Below are 22,858 nucleotides of genomic sequence, written 5' to 3'. Positions count from 1 at the left end.
GATCCAAATTGGAAAAGAAGAGGTGAAAGTGTCGCTATATGCTGATGACATGTTACCATACATAGAAAACCCTAAAAGGTCCACACAAAAACTACCAGAGCTGATGGAAGAATCCAGCAAGGTAGCAGGTTACAAGATTAACGTTCAAAAATCAGTTGCATTTCTTTACACTAACGATGAATCAACAGAAGAAGAAAGTAAAGAAACAATCCCCTTTAAAATAGCACCCAAAGTAATAAAATACCTAGGAATAAATCTAACCAAGGAGGTGAAAGAATTACACACAGAAAACTATAAACCATTGATGAAGGAAATTAAAGAAGACTTTAAAAAATGGAAAGCTATCCCATGCTCCTGCATTGGAAGAATCAATATTGTTAAAATGGTCACACTGCCCAAGGCAATCTACAGACTTAATGCATGCAATCCCTATCCAATTACCCAGGACATATTTCACAGAACTAGAAAAAATCATAATAAAATTCATATGGAACCATCAAAGACCTAGAATTGCCAAAGCATTGCTGAAGAGAAAGAAAGAGGCTGGAGGAATAACTCTCCCAGACTTCAGACAATACTATAGAGCTACGGTCATCAAGACAGCATGGCATTGGTACAAAAACAGACATAGAGACCAACGGAACAGAATAGAGAGCCCAGAAATGAACCCACAAACTTTTGGTCAATTCATCTTCGACAAAGGAGGCAAGAACATACAATGGAATAAAGACAGTATCTTCAGCAAATGGTGTTGGGAAAACTGGACAGCAGCATGTAAAACAATGAAGCTAGAACACTCCCTTACACCATACACAAAAATCAACTCAAGATGGATCAAAGACTTAAACATAAGACAAGATACAATAAACCTCCTAGAGGAAAATATAGGCAAAACATTATCTGACATACTTCTCAAATATTTTCCCCTAGAAGAAATAAAAGCAAGAATAAACAAATGGGACCTAATGAAACTTACAAGCTTCTGCACAGCAAAGGAAACCATAAGTAAAACAAAACGACAACCTACGGAATGGGAGAAAACTTTTGCAAATGAAACCGACAAAGGGTTGATCTCCAGAATATATAAGCAGCTCATATGACTCAATAAGAAAAAATTAAACAACCCAATCCAAAAATGGGCAAAAGACCTAAACAAGCAATTCTCCAAGGAAGACATACGAATGATCAATAGGCACATGAAAAAATGCTCAGCATTGCTAATTGTCAGAGAAATGCAGATCAAAACTACAATGAGATATCACCTCACACCAGTCAGAATGGCCATCATTGAAAAGTCTACAAATGACAGATGCTGGAGAAGGTATAGAGAAAAGGGAACCCTCCTACACTGTGGTGGGAGTGTAGACTACTGCAGCCACTATGGAGGACAGTACGGAGGCTCCTTGAAAAAATGAAAATAGACTTAACATGTGATCCAGCAATCCCACTCCTGGGCATATATCCAGAGAAAATAAAAGTCAAAAAGACATGCATCCCAGTGTCCATACCGGCACTACTTACAACAGCCAAAACATGGAAACAACCCAAATGTCCACCAACAGATGACTAGATAAAGAAGATGTGGTACATATACAATGGAATACTACTCAGCCATAAAAAATAATAAAATAATGCCCTTTGCAGCAACATGGATGGATCTGAAGATCATCATTCTAAGTGAAGTGGGCCGAAAAGAGAAAGAAAAATGCCATATGACATCACTTATATGAGGAGTCTAAAAAAATAATAACAGCAATAATAAGGACACAAATGAACTACTTATTATTTATAACTAAGATGATTGATTTCTTGAATACGTGTGAGCACATCTGACTGTCTTTTATGATTGGAGTACCGCATTCTGTTGATACTTACTTTGTGGTTGGCTTTATTCCTCTGATAACTATGTAAGTTAAAAAAGCTAAAGCTCTAATCTGTTCTTAGAAACAATGATCGGTACATATATATAAACAAATAATGTGCAGTATATTGTATATATGTATTTACATGCAAAATAATGTGTATGTGCAGTCGAACTGTAATAATTCCACCTAATAAAACTGAAAAAGGAAAAAAAATCAAGTACTGGCTCTGTATGGAGTGGATATTTTGTTTAACTAAAAAGAAGAAATTATACCGACCTGAAGATATTTCGGTAATGGTTAATTGGACCGCTTAATGCTCCAGGCTGAGAAAAGACATAAATATACGCTTCAAGATCTTCTGTTGTTAATCGACATCCTTTTTTTCCAATGCCAGTACTGTGACTAGTGAACAGATGTTTCAAAGCCTAATAAGTGAGAAGAGAATAATTAAACCTTTTCAGTTACCTAACAGTAACTCAATCTTTGGCTTTTGAAAGAGAATGAGGGTCAATGTGCAGTGACAGCTCCCAATTGCTGCTTTAGCCAGGTTGGAGAATTCACTGTTTACAAGCACATTTTATACATTTCTGCTTTCCTGGCTTTGGACAGTCCTTCCTTCTAGTCCCCTATGCACACTTCACCTTTATGAAAACCACCGTGTTTTCTTGGTGTCAATTCACATTCTAGAAGGCTGAGCTCAAGTTCTATGCCTACCTTAAGGTCTTCCCTAATGTTCCAGCTGACAACAATTTGTCTGTTTACTGATAACAATCAAGGCCCCCTGCAAAGTTATTTGAACTTCTTTTGACCACAGCCTAGAGTAACAAATACATTTTACATCATGATCTAGTTCATATCTCTACAAATATAATTCTGAAACAAAAGTTTAAAGAAATAGCCCTGACACTTACTACAGCATGTACTGATATTTTCAGTTCAATTCTGTTCTACTTTATTTTAAAAAATTTAAACTGCAAGCCTCTTTATTGAATTGCAAAACTTATTTCATGACTCACTAATGGTTCCCCACCTACGACTTGAAAAACACTGCTTTATGACAGCATTTCTCAAAGGACGTACCTACACCACCTGCATCAGAATTATTAGGAGCCTTGTTTAAATTTAGATCCCTCAGCCCCAAAACACACTTGCAGAAATGTGAAACGACATGTGCAGGATGTGACTCACTGCAGTATTATTTGTAATAGAAAAAGAATGGAAACAAATGTCCACAATTGGAGGGTTGATTGAATAAATTGTAGTATAGCCACGTGATGGTGCATTATGTGCTCTTAGTACTCCAAGAAAAGATGGAGACAATCTGTTCCGAGAATGGAGTCATCTCCAGGGAATACTGTTAAGTGAAAAAAAAAGGTGGAAAGTCATGTTTATAGTGTGTTTCATTTTGTGTGAGAAGGAGAAGACAAATGTATACATATTTGCTTTTATTTTTAAGAAGAAACAATAAAAAGATGAAACAAAAACCGACGAAAATGGTCTTCTATGAGGAAAGGGAAGAAATAGGATGGAGACAGAGAAACAGGAAACACACAAGTGAGACCTCTCTGAATATAGACCTCTCTTAGAATTTTGACTTGGAACTATATAAATGTTTTATATAAAATTATAGAAGTTAAGTAAAAACCCTATAATAGCCTTACATTTGCTTTGGAGATGTGAATAAGAACTCATAACTTTTTTCTGTCTAAAAAATATGTATGTCCAAATTCTGTCCAATGGAAAGACTTAGAAGCAACGAAAACTAAGTAAGAATGATCACCCTGACACCCAGACTGTGGTCGCTAAACACCATTTCCTACCAACGGGAGGCAGCGTTCCTTCCATAAATGCCTGACTCCAGATCAGGAGCAGGAAATAAAAGATGAACCTAGGACACTAAGGAAGCAAGCCATCACGGACTAAAGGGCTGTGTCACGAGGACACAGGGGCCAACCTGAAGCAGTGCACACGCACCCCATATGGGACGACTTGGGCATCAAAGAGAGAAATGACTGCAATAGGTTGAGACGTACCAAGTACCTCTTTAAAGCTCATGCGCTTGTAACGATATGAAAAGAATGAGCCTCCTCATTGCTCATCACTGGAGGTTTCTAAAGCCTGAACTCCTTACTCTGGAAGTTGTTTATAAAGGGTAATAAAACAATATAATAAAAATGAAGCATTTATCCTGCCATTCTTGTGGGAACTGTATTTCAGAATAACCAAATAGTAGATGTGGAAAATTCTTCCTTATAGAAGAATTCCAATTAATAAAAGCAGAAAGAATAGGAGGACTAGAAAATGAATATTTTCTAATGAAACAATGAACCTAGGCAGTGATGGTCAAAGTATGCTGAAATTCTTTGGTGAAAGGTTGTTAGGAAATTTCGGTAGGCTGACAACTTGTGAGCCGGCTAGTTAATGTTAGCGTTACTAAAACTGGAACAGCTAGACATTCTGTGCTTCCCTGACGTGATGCATTAAGAAATGCACAGCGCCACCTAGAATAAAATCAAAATAAAACTCAGTCTAATTAAGCTGCTAGATCAGTAGCACCTAAGAATTAGGAGAGACGAGGGTTAGCAGAACTAATTGAATAACATCACGATGAAGCAGTCAGTCAACCCAAAATGTAGACCATTCCTCAGGACAAATGACCAAATTTCTTCCTAAAAAAAAAGGTGTTAAAAAAAAAAAAAAGAAAGAAGGACTGTTACAGACTTTAAGAGTCATAACAACCAAACACAACGTGGAGACCTTGTCTGACTCCTGATTCAAACACATGAAGTGTACAAAGACAGGTGAGACGGTTAAGGAAATCTGAATGGGCATTAAATGATACTAAGATGTTATTATTTGTTCTGTTAGGTTTGATAATAACATTGGAGTTATGTTTGTTTTTTAAAGTCCTCATCTGTCCAAGGTACATGCAGAAGTATTTCCAAGTAAAATAATTTGATCTCTTTTTTCAATCTCCCTAAATACCTAACACCATGTTGGACAAACAAGAAGCACACGAGTAACTTGGGAGAAACAGACACCACACGTGACTCCCGGGGCCGGTGCACGTGGCGCCCCAGTATCGCCAGGCTGAGCTGCGTTGCGGGGTTTTGTTTACTCCCAAGGGCCTCCGCTTTCGCTGCTGTCAAACTCTCTTACCAGGCATCCTGTCCTCTTATCTCCCCTTGAGATGTTCTCTAGAAAGAAGCATGCCTGCAGGGGCAGAGGCTCTTAGGAAAAATTGAATTAACAGCTGAGCACTCAAGCACACAAACAGTGTAAAAGGAAGGGAGCCTGCAGAGGAAGCCTGAGAAGCAGTTATGAAATTTCAGCATCTGTCTGTTTTTTTTCCCTTAAGGATGGATTTTAATTTTACATGTTTTTCATTAAAAAATAATATATTAATTGTTTGACTTGCTTCCCCCTTTTTTTTGCATACGAGGAAATGCCTAACGCACGGCATGTAACTGATGCACAGTAAGTGCTTATTTAAACCAGATCAGAACAACACGAGCAGGACTAGCTTTGTGGGGGTTTGTTTGTTTTCAGTGCTTCAGTCTATCTTTGTGATTTTTAGCTTCCTAGTTTTGCCATCCTCTTGGGCGTCAGTCTTTCTTTTTCAGTTGTTACATTTGACATATAGCATTGTATTAGTTACAAGGATACAACATAATGCTTCAGTATTTGTATACATTCAAAATGATCATCACAGTAAGTCTGGTTAACATGCATCCCCATGTTTGACTTACCTTGAAATCATTTATGGAGAACATAAATTCTGGGAACCATGGTATTTGGAAGAAGTAATAATAACTGGATTTGAACAGCTGGACAGGGTGTCGTAAGATATATTCTGAAATTAAAACACTGTATTAGACCTTGTCCAAGGGGTATGCATTACTTGTTATTGAAACTATTTCCTTTTAAGGCAGTTTCACCTTCGAGATAATCCCATAAAAGAATCCACAAACAAGGCTTCTGTATTTTTCTCTTCAGAGCAATTACTATGTTCTCATATTTTATTTTGGATATTTCTGCATTTTAAATATTTATAACACTTCAAATAGAAAGAAAGTTCCACTTTATGAAGTGTTAATTCAGAAAGGAACAGGAAACCCAAACAGCACTGCCTTTCCTCCAAGGTCATTATCAGGACGTCACACTTTTCCTCAGGGTATGTGGGGAAGTAATTTTCCATTGTTTAAAAGATTTTCCTTACACGCTGATTTGAATATCTTATTCATTTGGCCTTAACAGAAACTAAAGTATTCCCTATAAATTCATTTATGTATCTAGAAATTTTAAACTAGGGAGTAATGGAATCATACATATTAAATGTGCACACTTGTGTATTGTGCACTATGCTTTTATTTTCCTTGCTTTAGAGGTAAATTTTTTCTTATTTTGAATTTTGTAATGGTTGGAGTTTTTAGAATTATAATTCTTAGGTAAGTGGAGCACTGTTATGCTATACTTTTTGCAAAGTCATCACTGAGTAAGATTTATTTGGCCCTCCTTAAGAGCTATCAGTGCAATTAAGAGGAGAGTACAGTCATATTACTTGAATACCTCGTATTGACCTGAGCAGGGTTGAACCTATTATTGACAGTTTCAGAATCCAAGTATCTTCTTACTGAAATGACCAATTACAGTTTGTCCGTAACAGCAGCGCCACCAAAGTAACACTTACTAGGCTCCTGATCAACTGGACAAGCATGACGCACAACTTCCACTGCCTGATGCAACTGAGAGAACTGTGATGACCGTCAGTTTGACATCTGAATCCTAAGCATCCATCCTATTATCTCGACCAAGATAGGACAACTGGATATGTATCTAAAGTTCAGCTCTTGTACAATATTTACACAGTCACGTTCCCTTTCTCCCTTACTTACTTTAATTTTGAGGAAGAAATAGAAATATGTTTTTCTGAATTTTTCATTCCCTAGAGGGTTGCTGCGGGTCATAGAAAATTTGACAAGGATACTTAAAGAGAGCAAAATTCTAATTTTTGTCAAAACCCAATATAACTGTGCCTAGCCATTGTTTACAGGTTTTTGTTTAGTCCCCTTTATAGCAGAGGTTCTCAAAGCATAGTCCATGTGGACCCCTGGGGATCCCTAAGACACTTTTAAAGTAGCCAGATGGTGAAACTATTTCAAAACAATACGAGTAGCTTTTCTCATTTTGCTGACATTTGTACTGATGGCACAAAGCAGTAGGAGATAAAGCCACTGCTGCCTGAGCCTGAGCCAAGGTGGTGGCACTAAATACAGCAGGCACAGTGATCCTCACCGCCACACACACGCTGTAAACAGATAGACACATAAAGTGCCAGTTTCACTGACAAATGTCTTTGATGAAACAGCAGAATTACTAATTTCATTAAATTTCTACCCCTGTGTAGACATCTTTTAACATCGTGATGAAATAGCAAGCGCACATAAGGCAGTGCTGCTGAACGCCCAGAGACAATGGTTGTCTCGAGGAAAAGCCCTTCTGCCATTGTTTGATAAGCTGAATTCGCTGCATTTTTTCTGGAACACCATCTTTACTTGAAAGAATGACTAGCGAACTATCACCAGTCAGACGTGGGTATTTAGTGATGGTCTCTTGAAAATGAACAAAGCAAACCTGTCACTTGAGGGGAAACAATCAACAGTGCTTGTTGCCAAAGAAGAAGTTTAAGCTTTCAAATGAAAACTAGAATTTGGGGAACTTGTGTCTGCTCCTGTGAGCTTGACAGCTTTGCAACACTTAAAGGCTTTTTTTTTTTTTTTTTTTTATGAAAGTGGGTTGATATTAATGAACGTGATTCTTTGATATCCCATAATGAAATGTGTCAACTTATGGAAGATCTGCATAACTCACTGAACTAGTATCTTCCAATGCGTGACAACTGCAAGATCATGCATGGGTAAAAAATCCATTCAAAGTGCTAGAGAGACCAAGGGGTTTTAATGTAACAGCACAAAAAGTCCATTAACATGGCATCAGGTTCCACACTGCTACTAACCTTTAAGAAACCACCAGTTTCTGAGTTTGGTGTAGTATTCAAGACGTATACCCACAGTTATTTGAAAAGGCTATTCAAACACTCCACCCCTTTCCAATTACAAATCTGCATGAGGCCAGATCCTTCACATACTTCAACTCAAACACTTGCAACAGATTGAATGCAGAAGCGGAGCTGAGACTACAGCTGTCTTCTATTAGCCACCAATTAAAGAGGTTTGCAAAAACGCAAAACTGTAACACTCTTCTCACCAAAATTTTGTTTTGGAAGATGTAGTTAGTTTTCAATAAAATGTTATTTATGTTAACGTGTATCGGACTTATTCTTTTAAAAATGAATTAATGCATAAACATTTGAAAATTTCTCACTTTTAATTACCAATACAGTGAATGTTTATAGGTATAACTCATATAAACAAAAGCTCAGTGGGGTCTTTAATAATTTTTAAGAGGATAAAGGAGACCAAAAATTTGACAACTGGTTCTTTAAAGAATGCTGCCATTCCTGAGAGCCAAAGCAGTCAGGCAAGAGAATTTATTTCCAGGCTGTCAAGACTCATTACTGTCAAAGTAATGTCACTGCATTTTTCTCTTTAACTCTTCCCAAGTTAGTGGTAAAATGTTTTCTAAAAAGTAATAAAATTACGCAAGCAAATGTAAACCTACACTTCCTTTGACTCTTCAGGAATATCTAAAACCAAGCTATATGACATTATCCTGTACTAACACCATATTTTAGTCATTTAATTTTAAAAATATTATGTTAATCAAATTTTGCTGTTTTTAATCCAACGTGTCAGTGACAATACTGAGTTGTCACATCATCAGAGACGTTTTAATGGAAATTTAAACTCACCTGTAAATACATTTGGGTGAGGGAAGTTAATAACGACAAGCTTCATCACCATCTCGGGGTAACAGATGGCAATCAGCCAGGCGATCATGCCGCCCCAGTCATGGCCAACAAGAACACACTTGCTATACCCTGCAACCGAGAAACGCATGCTGGCATCATTGAAAAAACCATGAAACAGGCGTGCCTCTGAAACCGCTCTCTCTGCTCTCCTGCCCTAATTACGCACTGTGTGTAAGCTCTGAGTTTGGTGTTTCCAAATCTGAATGTGTCTGATCACCTAGGCGCGCCTTTTACAAAATTTAGGTGCCCAGGCTCCTCTACAGAGTTAGAGGTTCAGAATTTCTCTCAGGAATCTACACACATATATACATATATTTTTTTTACTTTTTGTTGAGGGGGAGGTACTTAGGTTTATTTATTTATTTATTTTTAGAGGTGGTGCCGGAGATTGAACCCAGGACCCCGTGCGTGCTAAGCATGTGCTCTACCACTTGAGCTATACCCTCCCCCCAGGAGTCTATATTTTTAAAAAAAATCTGAAAAAGCCAGCTCAGCTCTGGTCACATAAACCCGAGTGTGGAAAACCATGGTAAAAACTACACGTAATTAGGTCATGAGCAAGATTACATTATTGATTTGATAGAAGGTTGCACGATGACAAAATCAGGCCAAGTAGGACTGAATCACCACAAAGTATGAATGAAATATGGCTGTTGGAAACCTGTCTCTGCTTATTTTGCCGTAATCAGACTAAGTGACAGCACTGCACTGACACTCCCAGACCAAGTTCAGTTTTTCTCCTCTAAGAGTATTGGCCCGATCCATGCTTCCATTACATTATTGTAGACAGGAGTCTTTAATTTGATTTCATGGGTTTCTCACTACATTGGGTCTATTAACATTCCGATGGTAGCAGCTGGGTTTTCGTCAAAGAGATGTAGATTAGATTATTGCTAAAAAAAAATATTTACTCCTCCCCTTTCCCCACCGCCATAAAGGGAGCATCCGTCACTGCCCCTTACATGGCAGACTTGGCAGTGTGATTTGCTTTGGTCTCGTGATGGGTGTATGATTCAACCTGGGGCTCAGCCATAGACTTGCTTTGACCAACGGGCTGCAACCAGAAATGTGAAATATGCTTGTGCAGCTGGGCTCCGTCCTCTTGCCACTTCAGCCACAGCCTGGAGAAGAGCTTCCCCCAGGTAGCTGCTCCCCTTTCCCGGGGCTACAGCCCAACTCACAGGGAGAAGCCAGTCCCAGCTGGACCCGTAGCCTGAGGCAAAGACACAGAGGGGTCCAGCTACAGCTGAGCTGCAGATCCAGGGGCGTAAGAACGAATGCCTACACTGGATGCCACTGAGCTTGGTGTGGTTTGTTACACAACATTATTGTGGGACTAGCTGAGCAGTACAGGAAAGATAATGCAAGCATTTCTGCATCTTACATTTTAAAATGAGTATTTAGGTGTGGGTTCTGAAGAAATAAATTTTCTGAGGACAAGAATCAAATTTCTAATTAGTTCTGAAAATAATAAATAGTATACATTAAGCCAATTTTTAAAAACAAATTTTGAGAGTCATTCTTGGCTGGTGGACTGAATAGTTATTCTGGGTGTATTATTTTAAACTCCCTCTATGAATATTTGGAGCTGTATGTGTATACAGGCGACAGGATGCAGGTAACAGTTCAGGTAGATGGAAAGTGCACCCCTCCAAGAACTCAGGTTATCAATTCACAGTTTATTGAATGTTAGTCCCCTAAAAAGAATTAATACTGTTTTTTAAAACCTACCTAAAGAGTCTAAAATATCCTTTATGTCTGTAACGAGACAGTCCAATTTATAATTATCTCGATGACTGGGAGCATCTGTTTCTCCATAGCCTCTCAAATCCAGCGCTACAATTCTATATTCACTTTTAAATTCTCTTAGTTGGTGACGCCAAGAATACCTGCAGGAAACAAGGAGCGTTAAAAATGCCACAGTAACTAATACGAAGAATAACGCTACAGATTTTCCAGGTGGAAAACTGTAAGAAAGTCCTCATTTTTGAGAAACTACTGTGTGGGGGCAGGAGAGAAAAGAACTGTTCGGGAAGGAAGCACTGACATTCTTTATTAAAATTATATCACTTTTTAAATCAGCTCCAGGGGGAGTGTAACAAAGTATCAGATACTAAAAGTTTAAGAAATGTACCTAAGAAGTCAATTTTCTAAGTTTTTCCGCAATCATGCTTACCTCTCTCAAGGAATTGGTACCTATAAATGCTGCTGTACATCGTACTATGTGATTCGCTGAAGAAACCTGATGAAAATATATCTTCCTAAAAGGCAGATTTTGCTCACCTTACTCCACTGGCAGGTAGGGCTCAATTGTTAGTAATAACAACAGTTTACTCATGGATTAAAAAAGGTCTGACAATTTAAGAAAAGATTATCACTGAAAGAATCTGATGAGACAACTGCTTAAGACAAACCTCTGCTTGTCAGAACAAAGTTCCTCGGGGGAGGAGGTCCCGAACCCTGAGTACAAGCAAGTGTGAAACCGCTTATGACCAAAACAGCACAGGCGCTGGCCGGTCACAATGGCCACAGCGACAGGCAAGCCCTGGAAGCCTCTGCTGGCCCAGGTGTGGCGCCTGTGTTTGATAACAAGAACTGCAGAATTAATTGAAATACAGAGATCCATGAGCTTTTAATAAGCAAAATCATTCTGGATAACAAATGGAAAAAAAGACACGGATTTTTCAAAGTGACTCACTATGTTAAGGAACTCAAAACATGCATTAAAAAAAAGCATTTGCACACACACCTGTTCATGGAAACCCAGCGTAAAATTATCCGACACAAGCCAAATGAGAGGCCTTTGAAACGATTTTTGGAGTGCAACAGGCAAGTGAACAGAGTGACCTGAGATGATAAACCAGTGGTGCAAGGGGGGCTGCGACGTGAAGTGACACAGAGCAGTGAGAACAACGAAGCAAACCAAACGCCTCACATCAACAGAGGTTATCAGGACGGGTGTCAGACGCGCATCTGGAAATTATGAATGGATGCAGAATCTTTGATCTTTTACTAGGATATGCATGATCTGTAAAAATCTGCAAAAGCATTGCCAATTAAGATGGATTTGAAAATGTTAATAAAAAGTGTCTTTCTTAGCAAGGCCATAACAATCTTGATAATCCTGTCTCTGGGTTGTAATAAATGAACAAAGCAGTTTGTTTCCTTAAGGATACTCATCTGTCAGCATCTATGATTTCATTATTTTCTCATAGTCTTACTTAAAATTTTGAATTGATTTTTTTATGCCTTTGTAGCTAAAGCCCAGCTCTTCCCTCTTTATAACCCCTCATAACCAATCAATAAAGTTCGGTAGATTTAACCTCTTAAATATTTACTTACTCACTTTTCCCGTCCATCTCTGATGTCATTACCTTCATTCAGGTCTCCATTAATGCCTATCGATTGGTCTAATTGTATCCATTTCATTCCCCTTGGCTCTGTCTTCTATAAAACCAGAGTGATGTAGCAAAAACACAGACTCTCTCATGTCATTTCCCTGCGTGACATCTTTTCCTGGCTCCCTGGTACTCACAAAACGAAGCCCAGGCACGTTACTCAGGCAGACAGCACCTCCGGATCCGACCTGCCCAGCCGTCCAGCCTGACTGCTTTACGCTGTCGTGTGATGCATCTGTCCTACGACACGTCAGGCACAATTCTAAGTGCTTCACATATAGTGATGATGATCTTTATTTAAAACAATCCTATGAAGAAGGTGTTGTTATTATCCCCACTTTACAGGCAAGTCCTGGAAGCATTTGCTGGGCCAGGTGTGCCTCCTGTGCTTGATAATAAAATTGCAGAATTAATTGAAACCCTGAAATGAACAGACAGAGGCGGCAGACAGGTTCATGGATGTGCTGAAGGTCACAAAGTTAGCAAACAGCAGAGCCAGGATTCAAACCCAGGCTCTCTGGCCTGAGAACCACTGTGGCACTAAGCTGCCTGCAGTGAGTAAACACGGGTTTTGGTTTTTGCTTTTCTGACTTTGTTTATACGATTTCCTTTGTCTGAAACATCATCCCTGCCCACCGTTGCCCTTCTCCCCACCATCCTCCCCCCCCCAACCCAGCTCCTCGCGCTGGGCGGCTCCTCTTCCCTCCGGCACAGTGGCTTGCGTGGGCCCTTCCTGTACTCGCCCACCGGTCCGTGCGCTCTTCAGGGCACTGGGCACTGTGCTCTGCATTACCCTGATGAGCTCCCTGAATGTCTGGTAGGATGTCAAACCACATAGGTAGGTGCTCAATAAAGATTTGCTGACTAAGTGAAATAATGAACAAATGAAAGCATTGAATTGTGACAGTTGTTCATAAATCTGTCCCAGTTCAAACCTTGAGATAATGACAAATTCCCAGATTCCTTTTGGGAAATTTATATTCAATTTCTATCAAAATAGTGCATAGTTTTAATATCTTAAGTACCTGTGTCTTCATTTGGGAATTAATTTGAGATTTCAAGGTAGAAAGTTGACTCAAAATAATGTGTACAATCCTATAACATTTTGCATTTAATGGATTAGAGATTCTGCAAACACAATACCTGCATATCTCATTATCTTATGAATAATTTAAATTGCCTGACGAATAAATCCAACTATTGCTGTTATCAATGAGCGGAGCCAAACTCTATCCTAAACATTTCTAAGAATGTTTAAGGGTTGTAACTGCTATCTTAATAAATTACAAAAGAATACTTTTTAAATGTAATCTTCCTAGAGTTCATAAATAAAGCATATTTGATTTATATTTTAAACTGAAAAAGAAGCCACCCCAGTGATAGGCTAGTGGGCACGTCATTCACATGAATAAAACCGAAACAAGCCTCTTGATAAAGGGAATGTAACACATTACAAAGTCAGTCAATCTTGAAAGTATTATAATAAAACTAGCTCTTTCCGTCCACATTATTTTCCCCCCTCTGGTAGCTTTAGGTAATAGCAGAGGACACTTCAAAGCAAGCAACCTCTTTCTGAGTTGTTACTCTTAACACAAGGAGGGCTCCTGGTTTGCCAGGCTAGCCTCTTTCAGATGTAGAATATTTTCATCCCCTTCACAACAGAGAAAAAGCCAGTCACCAGCCTTGGTGCTCAGCTGTAAGTACGAAGACCGCACGTGCCTCTGCACTTGAGCGGTGACGACTGCGTCCCGTACAGCTGGTGTATCGCAGAAACTGCCTGCATCAGCTCGAAGTATTTTTAAAAGCAACGCAAGTTGACGTGGCGAGAGAGGGGGAGAAAAATCATCTTTGACAAACAGCCTTATTTTGGACTAATTTAGCTTAAAGTCTCTTAGATGTGTATCTTGTTCGACGTTCCTTTAGATTTTAAGAAAGAAGACCCAGAATTTTATGATTTCTGCACATATCTTAATAGTATGTAATAAATGTCACCAATTCTCAACAGCTATCCCTAGTCAATGATGTTAAATGCAAACAACACATTTGTGGCTTTTCTATTTAAAAATCACTTTCATACACATTAGCCAATTTATGCTTATTTTGTTTTCACTGCATCAAGTAATCTGACCTACACGACCTACAAACAAGCTTACAATTCCACATGCATTTAGGCAAAACTTGATTAACAGAGGAATAATATTTATGTTTATAATATAAATTGAAATTGGTTTAAAATGCCAGACATGAAGTTTTCTTGGCTTTTAAAGAAGGGAGAAGTACAGGACAAGGAGCTTTTGGGAAAAGAGGGAAAGCCCGAGGCAGAGACGTGAAACGGCTTAATCCAAACAATGTCAGCCTAGGTCCTGATCTGAGCTGACCTTTTCCTGCAGGGAGCACGTGAACGGACCTGCCTAGACTGTACAATGGGTAACAGGGGTGATTTGGACAGAGTAAGCGTCCACACAGAGGTCTTGGTTTAGGGCACGACATACTCAGAGTGCGGCATTTGGTTACCAGCAATCTCCGTGCAGTTGCTCTAGGACCCTCCCTGAACAACCAGGTTAGCTCTCAGACTAATGGCTGGCGAAGTTCAGTGAAATCAATACGGTCTGTTTGAGTAGCTGAACTGTCAAGGTTTGCTGTTATTGTTGTTTTACATTACAGCAAGGCTCCTGCTGGAGTGAAAAACAGCACACTTGCTGAAGAGAAACGGGCTCATTGCAATGATCTGCATATGTTTTCTAATTTATGCTCTTGAGAGTGAAAATATCTCTAGTAGGAGTTTTTTTCAAAACTAAACCACTCCTCACAACGACCAGATCCGTTCTGGATATAGCCGAGACATGACTTTGCCAGAGCAAATGGGTCTGATGTCCAGCGACTGGTGCTGGGCCACTCCCAGGCTGTCCCGCCCACTGAGGGTTCTAGGACACAGACAAGGGTCGCCAGGCGTTGCTATTTTGCAAAGGAACCCCCATGAGGAGTAATTAAGGGGACAATGCTGTGAAAATGTGCAAAAGCATCATTTCTTAAAATGTGGCAGAGAGCCATCTACTGTCCTACACTAAATGGGCATCACTGCTCTTTCCTGGGACTCCTCAAAACAGTGACCAGGTGGTTGAAGTGGTTGCAGGTTTATCTTTATCATCATGTAGGTTGTTCCACACGTAAAGAAGTGAAGTTCCAGGAGGAAAAAGCGCACAGACACACGTTGGGGTTGGTGTGAGGCAGAGAGTGAGACTAGTCTTTAAATCTTTTCTTTCTAGTAATTCAAATATCACCCCCCAATTCAGATCATGAACTTTATTTAGAATGAATGTTACAATAAGGTATACTTGTATTGTTGGTTAACTTTTAACACCCTCTTGAACTTTTCTATAAGGTGTTAAATTTGAAGGATCAAAATCCACGTAGGCTACTGGATTATTACCGTCCCTACGTAGCCAGGATCTACTAGAGCAGAGGTCAGCTCCAGAGTTCAACAACGAGGTGCTCCGTACTTTCTGGTGCTGCCAGTTTCAGAAGGGCAGCTATGAGGCTTAAATGAGACGATACATTTAAAGCACTCAGAAGCATGCCAGGCACATGATAATAAATGGCCAGTAAACATTAACAATCATCATCAGTCATCAGCCGGAATCAGGAAATTACTTTTTACAGGGAAGGACAACACCCTATCCCAAATTTCTCCCTTGTATCGCTCTTGGCACCTAGAATTCCACCTTTACACGTCCCTCACCTCCTCTGGAGTTTTAAAGACTGTGTGTCATCCTAAGTCCTGGCTTAATACACGCTAGGAACACGTTACGAGTGGAAGGGATTTTATTAATAAACGCCCCGAGGACGCTAGGGCTGCCGCGCGGAGCCCCGCCTGAGTGAACGGGGAGGAAGGGAGGACCCGAGCGCTTGCTGAGTGTTCGCTGGGTCACGGGAAAGGCCCTGCGTCTGTTTGGACTCTTCATACCCTCACAGCCACTCTGCAAGATTGCTGCGGATGGCTGGCTGCGCAGGGTCCCGCGGCAGGGGGCCGAGCCAGAATTCACTGCCCCGCTTACCCTCCGCAGGTCTGACTAAAGCTTCAGACTAACATTTTATGTGGGAGCCAGTCATGTCAAGCACTCCCCTAATGAGTCCGCATATGCATGTTTGATTGCGCCAGGCTGTTGCCCACCTAATTAAGTTATCTCCAGACGGAAGAACAGAAAAAGTTTAACATGAAAATGACTAGTTTTGATTTATGCAGGTAAATCCAGAAGAGAGAAGAATCTTCATGGGGAGGAAAATCTATGAAAGAGGCATCTGTAGACTTTTTGCTCTGGAAAAGTGATGAGCTACTGGGTTTTTTTTCAAATCTCCTTTTTCCACCCACTGTTGTATTTTTTCCACAGTAGGTACTATAAAAACTGTTTTATAATTGACTAGTTCAGAAATTTGAAACAGCAAAAGATATTTCTTTTAATTCTCAAAAAAAATAAACTTAGGGTGATAATACGCATGTTTCTTTAAAATGGAAGGAAAACCATTCCTGTGATTGAGGAACATTTAGGAGTAATTATTCTAGGCAATCACTTGATCATAGAGTGGGGTCTCTTAAAAGTCACTACAAGAGAAAGACACTATGATAAGTCAAGTCTTTAATGCAAAAGAGAACGTTAGTTGATACGTTTACCAGAATTCCGGAAACCCATGAAGCAGCAGCATAAGTGGTTTGCCTCTTTCTCCAGCAGCAACATAATGAAATCTTAACCCCGAATCCTGCAGTGGAAAATGGAGGGCATGAAATTTCAATGATATTTTGTGTTTACAGCAAAGTAGTACATATATATTATACTACCATTTCACTAAAAAAAAAAGTCTCATTTGCATTATTTTTAATCTCAAAAAATAAAATAAAAATTAATTTTGAAAAAGAAAACATAACCATGATTTATCAGTAACAGGGTAAATCGACAGATTCCCTTTTGTCGACATTTCCTTTGTAGTACCTTCCCTTCTCCTACTCACAAGGTCAATGTATATATTATGAGCTTCTGAAACAATGTCACAATTTTCTTACTGATGTGTCACCTTTCATCTCATTCAAATTCTGCAGGACATGTAAACAATTCTGAACTGCATTTATATTCTTGCCATTATTTGCCTCCTAGCCATGTACTTTTCTCAGCTTGCCCGTCAAGAGCTGTGCCATCAGTTATATAATTCACACCTACTTTCCTTATTTTTAGCTCTCTCCTTCCCACGTTATTATTTTAAGTTGAGAGTTGCACGTACAGTTCCCCTGGCTGCCTGCTGCTCACGTCACATTAGTGTGCATCTAACCGCCAAATGCTCTGAGTGCTCAAGGCTTCACTCTGCTTGTGGGAGACAAGACTGCCCAAGGAGAACAAAAAGCATGGGAATGAGACAGGAATACAGCAAATACAAAGCAAACTGGAGAGGGGAGAGTGGAGGAAAAAAAGGAAGAAAGAAAAACAAAAACTCAGAAGGAAGTGAGGAAAGAAACCCAGAACCAAAACCCAGAGACTGGGTTTTATACCAGATAACCCAAGCAACTGGGTTTTCAGATGTGAAAAAATCTTTCAGGTCCTCTAATTCAACCCTATCATTTTTGCAGAGTTAGAAACTGAGGTCCAAAGATGTTAACACAGCCATAAAGGTGGCTGCCTGCAGGGCTGTGACTAGAGCCTCCATCTTGTCCTACCTCCCAGGACAATGTTTTTTCCAGTTCTGTGTCTCTGGGGAAACTCTTTAGGTTGCTAAAGTCAGAAGAAAGGCACTATAAGGCATTCCAGACGGTTCTGACACTGCACTTCCTCCTCAGGTTGGATGAACATAACAACTCTAACTTTGCCCTCAACCACAGAGTGCCTACCTGGAAGTTCAGTAATTCTACTGCTGGTGAGTCTTGGAAGATGAAATGCTATGGGCACTTGATTGGATTTAGTGAACAAATCCTTTATTTCACTTACTATGTGCCAGGCATTGTTCTAAGTATTTTTGTTTTATTTGTTTTTACAAATGTTAACTCACTAAATTCTCATATCAACTCCAGGCTGAATAAGGGTAGGAAAGACATGCCCCTTGGTCTTCTGAACTCCAGCTGCTGGGCAATCTAGCTCCTAGCAGGAATCCCAGACCTGGTGACAAAAATATCCCTTCATGGAGGCTATTTTTGAAAGGTCTGTGGATCAGGCTGTAGGGTGCATCGCAAAAAGCCACCTCCCTTCACCACCTGGAGCCTCAGGAAGCAGTGCACCCGTGAGCTGTTAGACGGTTTGGGAGAATTAAAGAGTCTGCACGCACGGCTGACGTTTACTTTTTATGCTGTTCCTTTGGTCTCTGGCATCACGTCTGCTTCCTTCCCCACAAACGTACCCCATTTACTTATTGTTTCATGCTGCTAAGGCCATCTGTGAACGCTCCATTCTGCCGATGTGACCAAACTCCTGACTTCTAACGTCTTATTCTATTTACTGTTTCAGTCTCCAAAATTCGGGCAAAGACAACCTCCGGAGACAGTAGGGCGCCACCAGGAACAATTCCCTACAGCTTATCTGAGGTCTGGAAGGCAAAAAGGTGACAGGCGACAGCTTTCCCTACGGTAGGAGGGGGAGCAGAATTATTCTGGGTGGTTGTGGTAGAGGAGGAGGGGGCAGTCATGTAGCAGGACCCCGACTGTCAGGGAAACTTCCCGTAACCTTCCCTCTCTCCCTAGCTCTCTCCCGCGCACACGCGCACACGCGCACACGCGCCAAACGCGGACCGTAACTCGCGCGGTGCCGCCCCTGCCCCGCCCCCCGCCGCCCCCACCCCGGCGTCCGCGCGGCGCCCCCGCCCCGCCCCCCTTCGCCCCCTACACCCCCTCTCCGCCCCCCTACACCCCTCTCCGCCCCCCCCGCCTCCCCACGCCGCCCCCCGCCCCCACCCCGTCGTCCGCGCGGCGCCCCCGCCCCACCCCGAGCCCCGGGAACACGGCGCGGCGCAGGAGCAGCCCGCGCCCCCGCCCCCACCTTGATGCGCACGTAGCAGTGGGTGCCCAGGGAGGGGTCGCTCAGGCACGCGGGGGGGTGCTCCCGGGCCACCCGCCGGAAGGTCCGCGTGGGGGCCTTGCCGATGCTCCACAGAAGTCTGAGCAGGTGGATGGAGGCGCACAGCCCGCAGTAGCCGTAGACCAGGGACCAGAAGAGCAGGGCCCGGATCGCGACTCTCAGGCGGGGCAGGCGACCCCGCAGCCTCGCCATCGGGCGGCTGCGGCGGCGGCGGCGGCGGCGGCGGCGGGGCCGGCGCTGCTCCCGAGGCGCGCGCCCCGGCTCCCGAGCGCGGCGGCGCGGCGGGCCTGCCCGCCGCTCAGGCTCGTCGGCTCCGCGCTAGCCCCCCCCCCCCCGCGGGTCCCCGGGCGGCCGCGCCCGACCCGCGTCCGGAGGCACCGCCCGGGGCTCCCGCCTTCACGGTGAGCGCTCGGGGTCGCCGAGCCCAGCCCCTCCCTGGGGGCGCGGGTGAGCCCAGCCCCCGGGGGGCGTCGCACCCCAGGCCCGCTGCGCTGCTGGGTCCGCCCGGGACGCGGACGCCTTCCTCTGCGGACCGGGCTCCCACTTGTAAACGGCTGCGCTGCACGGAGCTTGAAGGGGGGACCCTCCCAAACCGTCCTGGGTGCTGTGCAGAGAAAAGCCACTCATTTGACCAGTGTTCACATGCTCGCATTGCCCCCAGATTAGGCCGTTTTCTGGATCACGGGATTATGGGGCGCGTGGAGGGGGAGCCGTAAAGGATTTTCATGCTACCAGACACGTGTTGGTTCTTTACGCATTCCCAACAGTCTCCTGAAGGTGTTGGTAATCTCCAACCAAGTTCAGAGCCGTTGTCTGCCCAGCCAGGTGTCTCCGGCTCTGAAGTCAAGCCTCTGGAGACCCCTGGCTTTTTCTGTCCGACTGAGTTTTTCCTGTTGTGTAAATAGAACCACACAGTGTGCAACCTCTTGTTTCCGGCTTCTTTCACTCAGCGTAGTGCGGCCGAGATTTGAATGGACGTACCACAATGCTTATGGAACAGTCCCCAGTTGGGGGACATTTGAGTTTTTTCCAGTTTTTGGTGGTTATGAATACAAAGCGACTCGTGTAAAGTTTTTAGTGTGAATATAAGTTTTTATTTCATTTGGGTAAACACTTAGAAGTGGGATTGCTGGGTCAGATTGGAAGTGTTCATTTAACTTTACAGGAAACTGCCCAACTGGTTTCCAAAGTGTGAGTGATAATGTGAGTTATGGTTAGGTCGTATTCTTGCAAGCACGTAGTATTGTCAAAAAATTAAAAAATCCAAATTTTAGCCATTCTAAGAGTTGTGTAATGTATCTCACTGAAATTTTAATTCACATTTCCTTGATGACTAATAATGCTGGTCATCTTTGGCAAAGCGTCTGTCCAAATCTTATATTGATTTTTTTAAATTGGGTTGCTTATTTTCTTGCTATTGAGTTTGAGATCCAAATATATTTTGGATACAAATCCTTTGCCACTTACCATGATTTGCAAATATTTTCCCAGTCTGTATTTTTCTTAGGACTTCTGAAGAACAGAATTTCTTAATTTTGATGTCATCCAATTTATCACTTTTTTCTTTTATATGTGGTACTTTTGTTCTTGCATGTAAGAAATCTTTACCTAATTCAAGGTCAACAAGGGTTTTTTCACCGTATGTTTTCTTCTAGAAGTTTTATCATTTTGTATTTTGTATTTAGGTCTATGATCCCTTTTGAGTTAACTTTTGCATAAGATGCAACATAAGGGCTGACATTTATGTGTCCCATGTGGATATCCAATTGTTTTGGTACCATTTGTTGAAAAGAATATCCATCCTCTGCTGAACTGCCTTTGCACCTTTGTTGAAAATCACTTGGCATGTGGGACTATTTCTGGATCCTCTAGTCTGTTTTATTGATCTGTATGTCTATTTTCTCTAATACACACTTGTCATGACTACTGAAAGTACTTATAGTAAGTCGAGAACTCAGGTGTATGAATTCTTCAGCTTCGTTTTTCTTTATCAAAATTGTTTTGGCTATTCTAGTTAGTTTTCCATACAAATTTTAGTATTAGTTTGTGAATTTTGGCAAAAATTGTTGATTGGAACACATTGAATCTATTAAATCAATTTTGAGAGAACTAGTATTTTAACAATGTTGGGTTGTTCAGTCCATGAACATGATCTGTCTCTCCATTTATTTAGATCTTCTTTGATTGGTTTTATCAATTTTTATAGTTTTAAACATACAGATGTTGCACACATTTTGTAAGATTTATACCTAAGTATTTCTTTGAAATATTATAGTAAATGTTGCTTTTTAAAATTTCCAGTCGCTTACTGATTCCAGATGCTTACATGATTGCTTCTTGTTTTTTGTCTTGGATCCTGAGAACTTGCTAAACTCACTTTTTAGTTCTAGTAGCTTTTTGAAAGATTCTTTGGGGTTGTCTGTGTAAATAAGCATGTGAGCTGCAAATAGAGACAGCTCAGCACAGTGCAGTACAACCCTGAGCAGAAGCAGTGAGAGTGCACGTCTTTGCCTTGCTCCCAGTCTTGGGGGGAAATCGTTCAGTCTTCGACTATTAAGCATAATGTAGCTGAAGTGTTGTTTAGATGCCATTTATCGCGTTGAGGAAGTTCCTTTCTATTGCTAGTTTCTAAGAGGTTTTTTTTTTTTTCAAAAATGGAGGTTGAATTTTGTAAAAGGGCTTTCTGCTTCTCTTGAGATAATCATAATTTTCCCTTTTTAATCTACTGGTATGGTGAATTACATATAAAGTTTTTGAATGTTGAACCAGCCACTCATTCCCAGAATAAACCCCGTCTCAGGAGAGTAGATTCTTTGATATATTGCTGACTTATTTAATATATTGCTGAAATTAATTTGCTAATATTTGTTTGATTTTGCATATGATTTGTTCTTATATATTCTGGAAGAATTTATATGAAATTGGTGTTATTTGTTCCTTAAATGTTTGGTAGAATTCTCCAAAAAAGCCATGTAGGCCTAGAGTTTTTTTTTTTTAATTCTTTTTTAATGGTTTTAAAATACAACTCAATTTACTTAGTAGTTATAGGACTATTCAGCTGATCTGTTTCTTCTTTGGCAGTTTGTATTTTTACAGAATTTTATCAGTGGGGAGAGTAGAGCTCAGTGATACAGTGTGTGCTTAGCATGCATGAGGCCCTGGGTTCAATCCCCAGTACCTCTATTAAAAATAATAATAAACAAAACAAACCTAATTACCCCCCCACCCCCCCAAAAAGAAAAAAAGCTAAAAAATGTTTATCCATTTCATATAAGTTGTTGAATCCATGGCTATAGATTCTTTACTCCTCATAATATGCCCTTATGTCTCTTGAATGTCTGTGAGTCTGTAATAGTCTCACTTTAACATGTGACATTTGCAATTTGTGTCTCTTTTTTCTTGGTAGGTCTGTCTAGAAGCTTATCAATCTTATTGTCTTTTTTTAAAAAAAAAGAAACAACTTTTGGTTTTGTTTCTTTTTTCTTTTTTTTGTTTTAAATTTCACTTGAATTTAAATGATTTCTGCTCTTTATTATATCCTTTCTTCTGCTTGATTCAGATTTAATTTGCTTTTGTTTTTTCTTAAGGTAGAAGCTTATTTGAGATCATTCTTCT

The 22,858-nt window shown here is 41.0% G+C and overlaps 1 protein-coding gene across 2 annotated transcripts in view; it reads right to left on the bottom strand.

Moving 5' to 3' along the window:
- EPHX4 (epoxide hydrolase 4) overlaps positions 1-19,580 on the bottom strand; it is a 33,163-nt gene extending 13,583 nt beyond the window's left edge. Inside the window, exons 1-6 of one of the 2 annotated variants that reach the window (XR_004322650.1) lie at positions 19,205-19,580; positions 16,864-16,949; positions 10,528-10,685; positions 8,737-8,865; positions 5,615-5,718; positions 2,142-2,290 (exon numbers count right to left, since the gene is read on the bottom strand). Coding sequence is in view for 1 of the 2 variants with exons in the window: in XM_032487079.1 (XP_032342970.1) it covers positions 2,142-2,290; positions 5,615-5,718; positions 8,737-8,865; positions 10,528-10,685; positions 16,864-16,949; positions 19,205-19,435 (857 nt within the window). In the remaining variant the exon portion in view is untranslated. The remainder of the gene's footprint in view (positions 1-2,141; positions 2,291-5,614; positions 5,719-8,736; positions 8,866-10,527; positions 10,686-16,863; positions 16,950-19,204) is intronic. The other variant, XM_032487079.1, reaches the window with a different exon arrangement.
- Positions 19,581-22,858: the final 3,278 nt, after the last annotated feature.

This window comes from Camelus ferus, chromosome 9, assembly GCF_009834535.1.
Source record: "Camelus ferus isolate YT-003-E chromosome 9, BCGSAC_Cfer_1.0, whole genome shotgun sequence".
NCBI classification, from domain to species: Eukaryota; Metazoa; Chordata; class Mammalia; order Artiodactyla; family Camelidae; genus Camelus; species Camelus ferus.
This window is presented reverse-complemented; position numbering and strand designations above follow the sequence as displayed.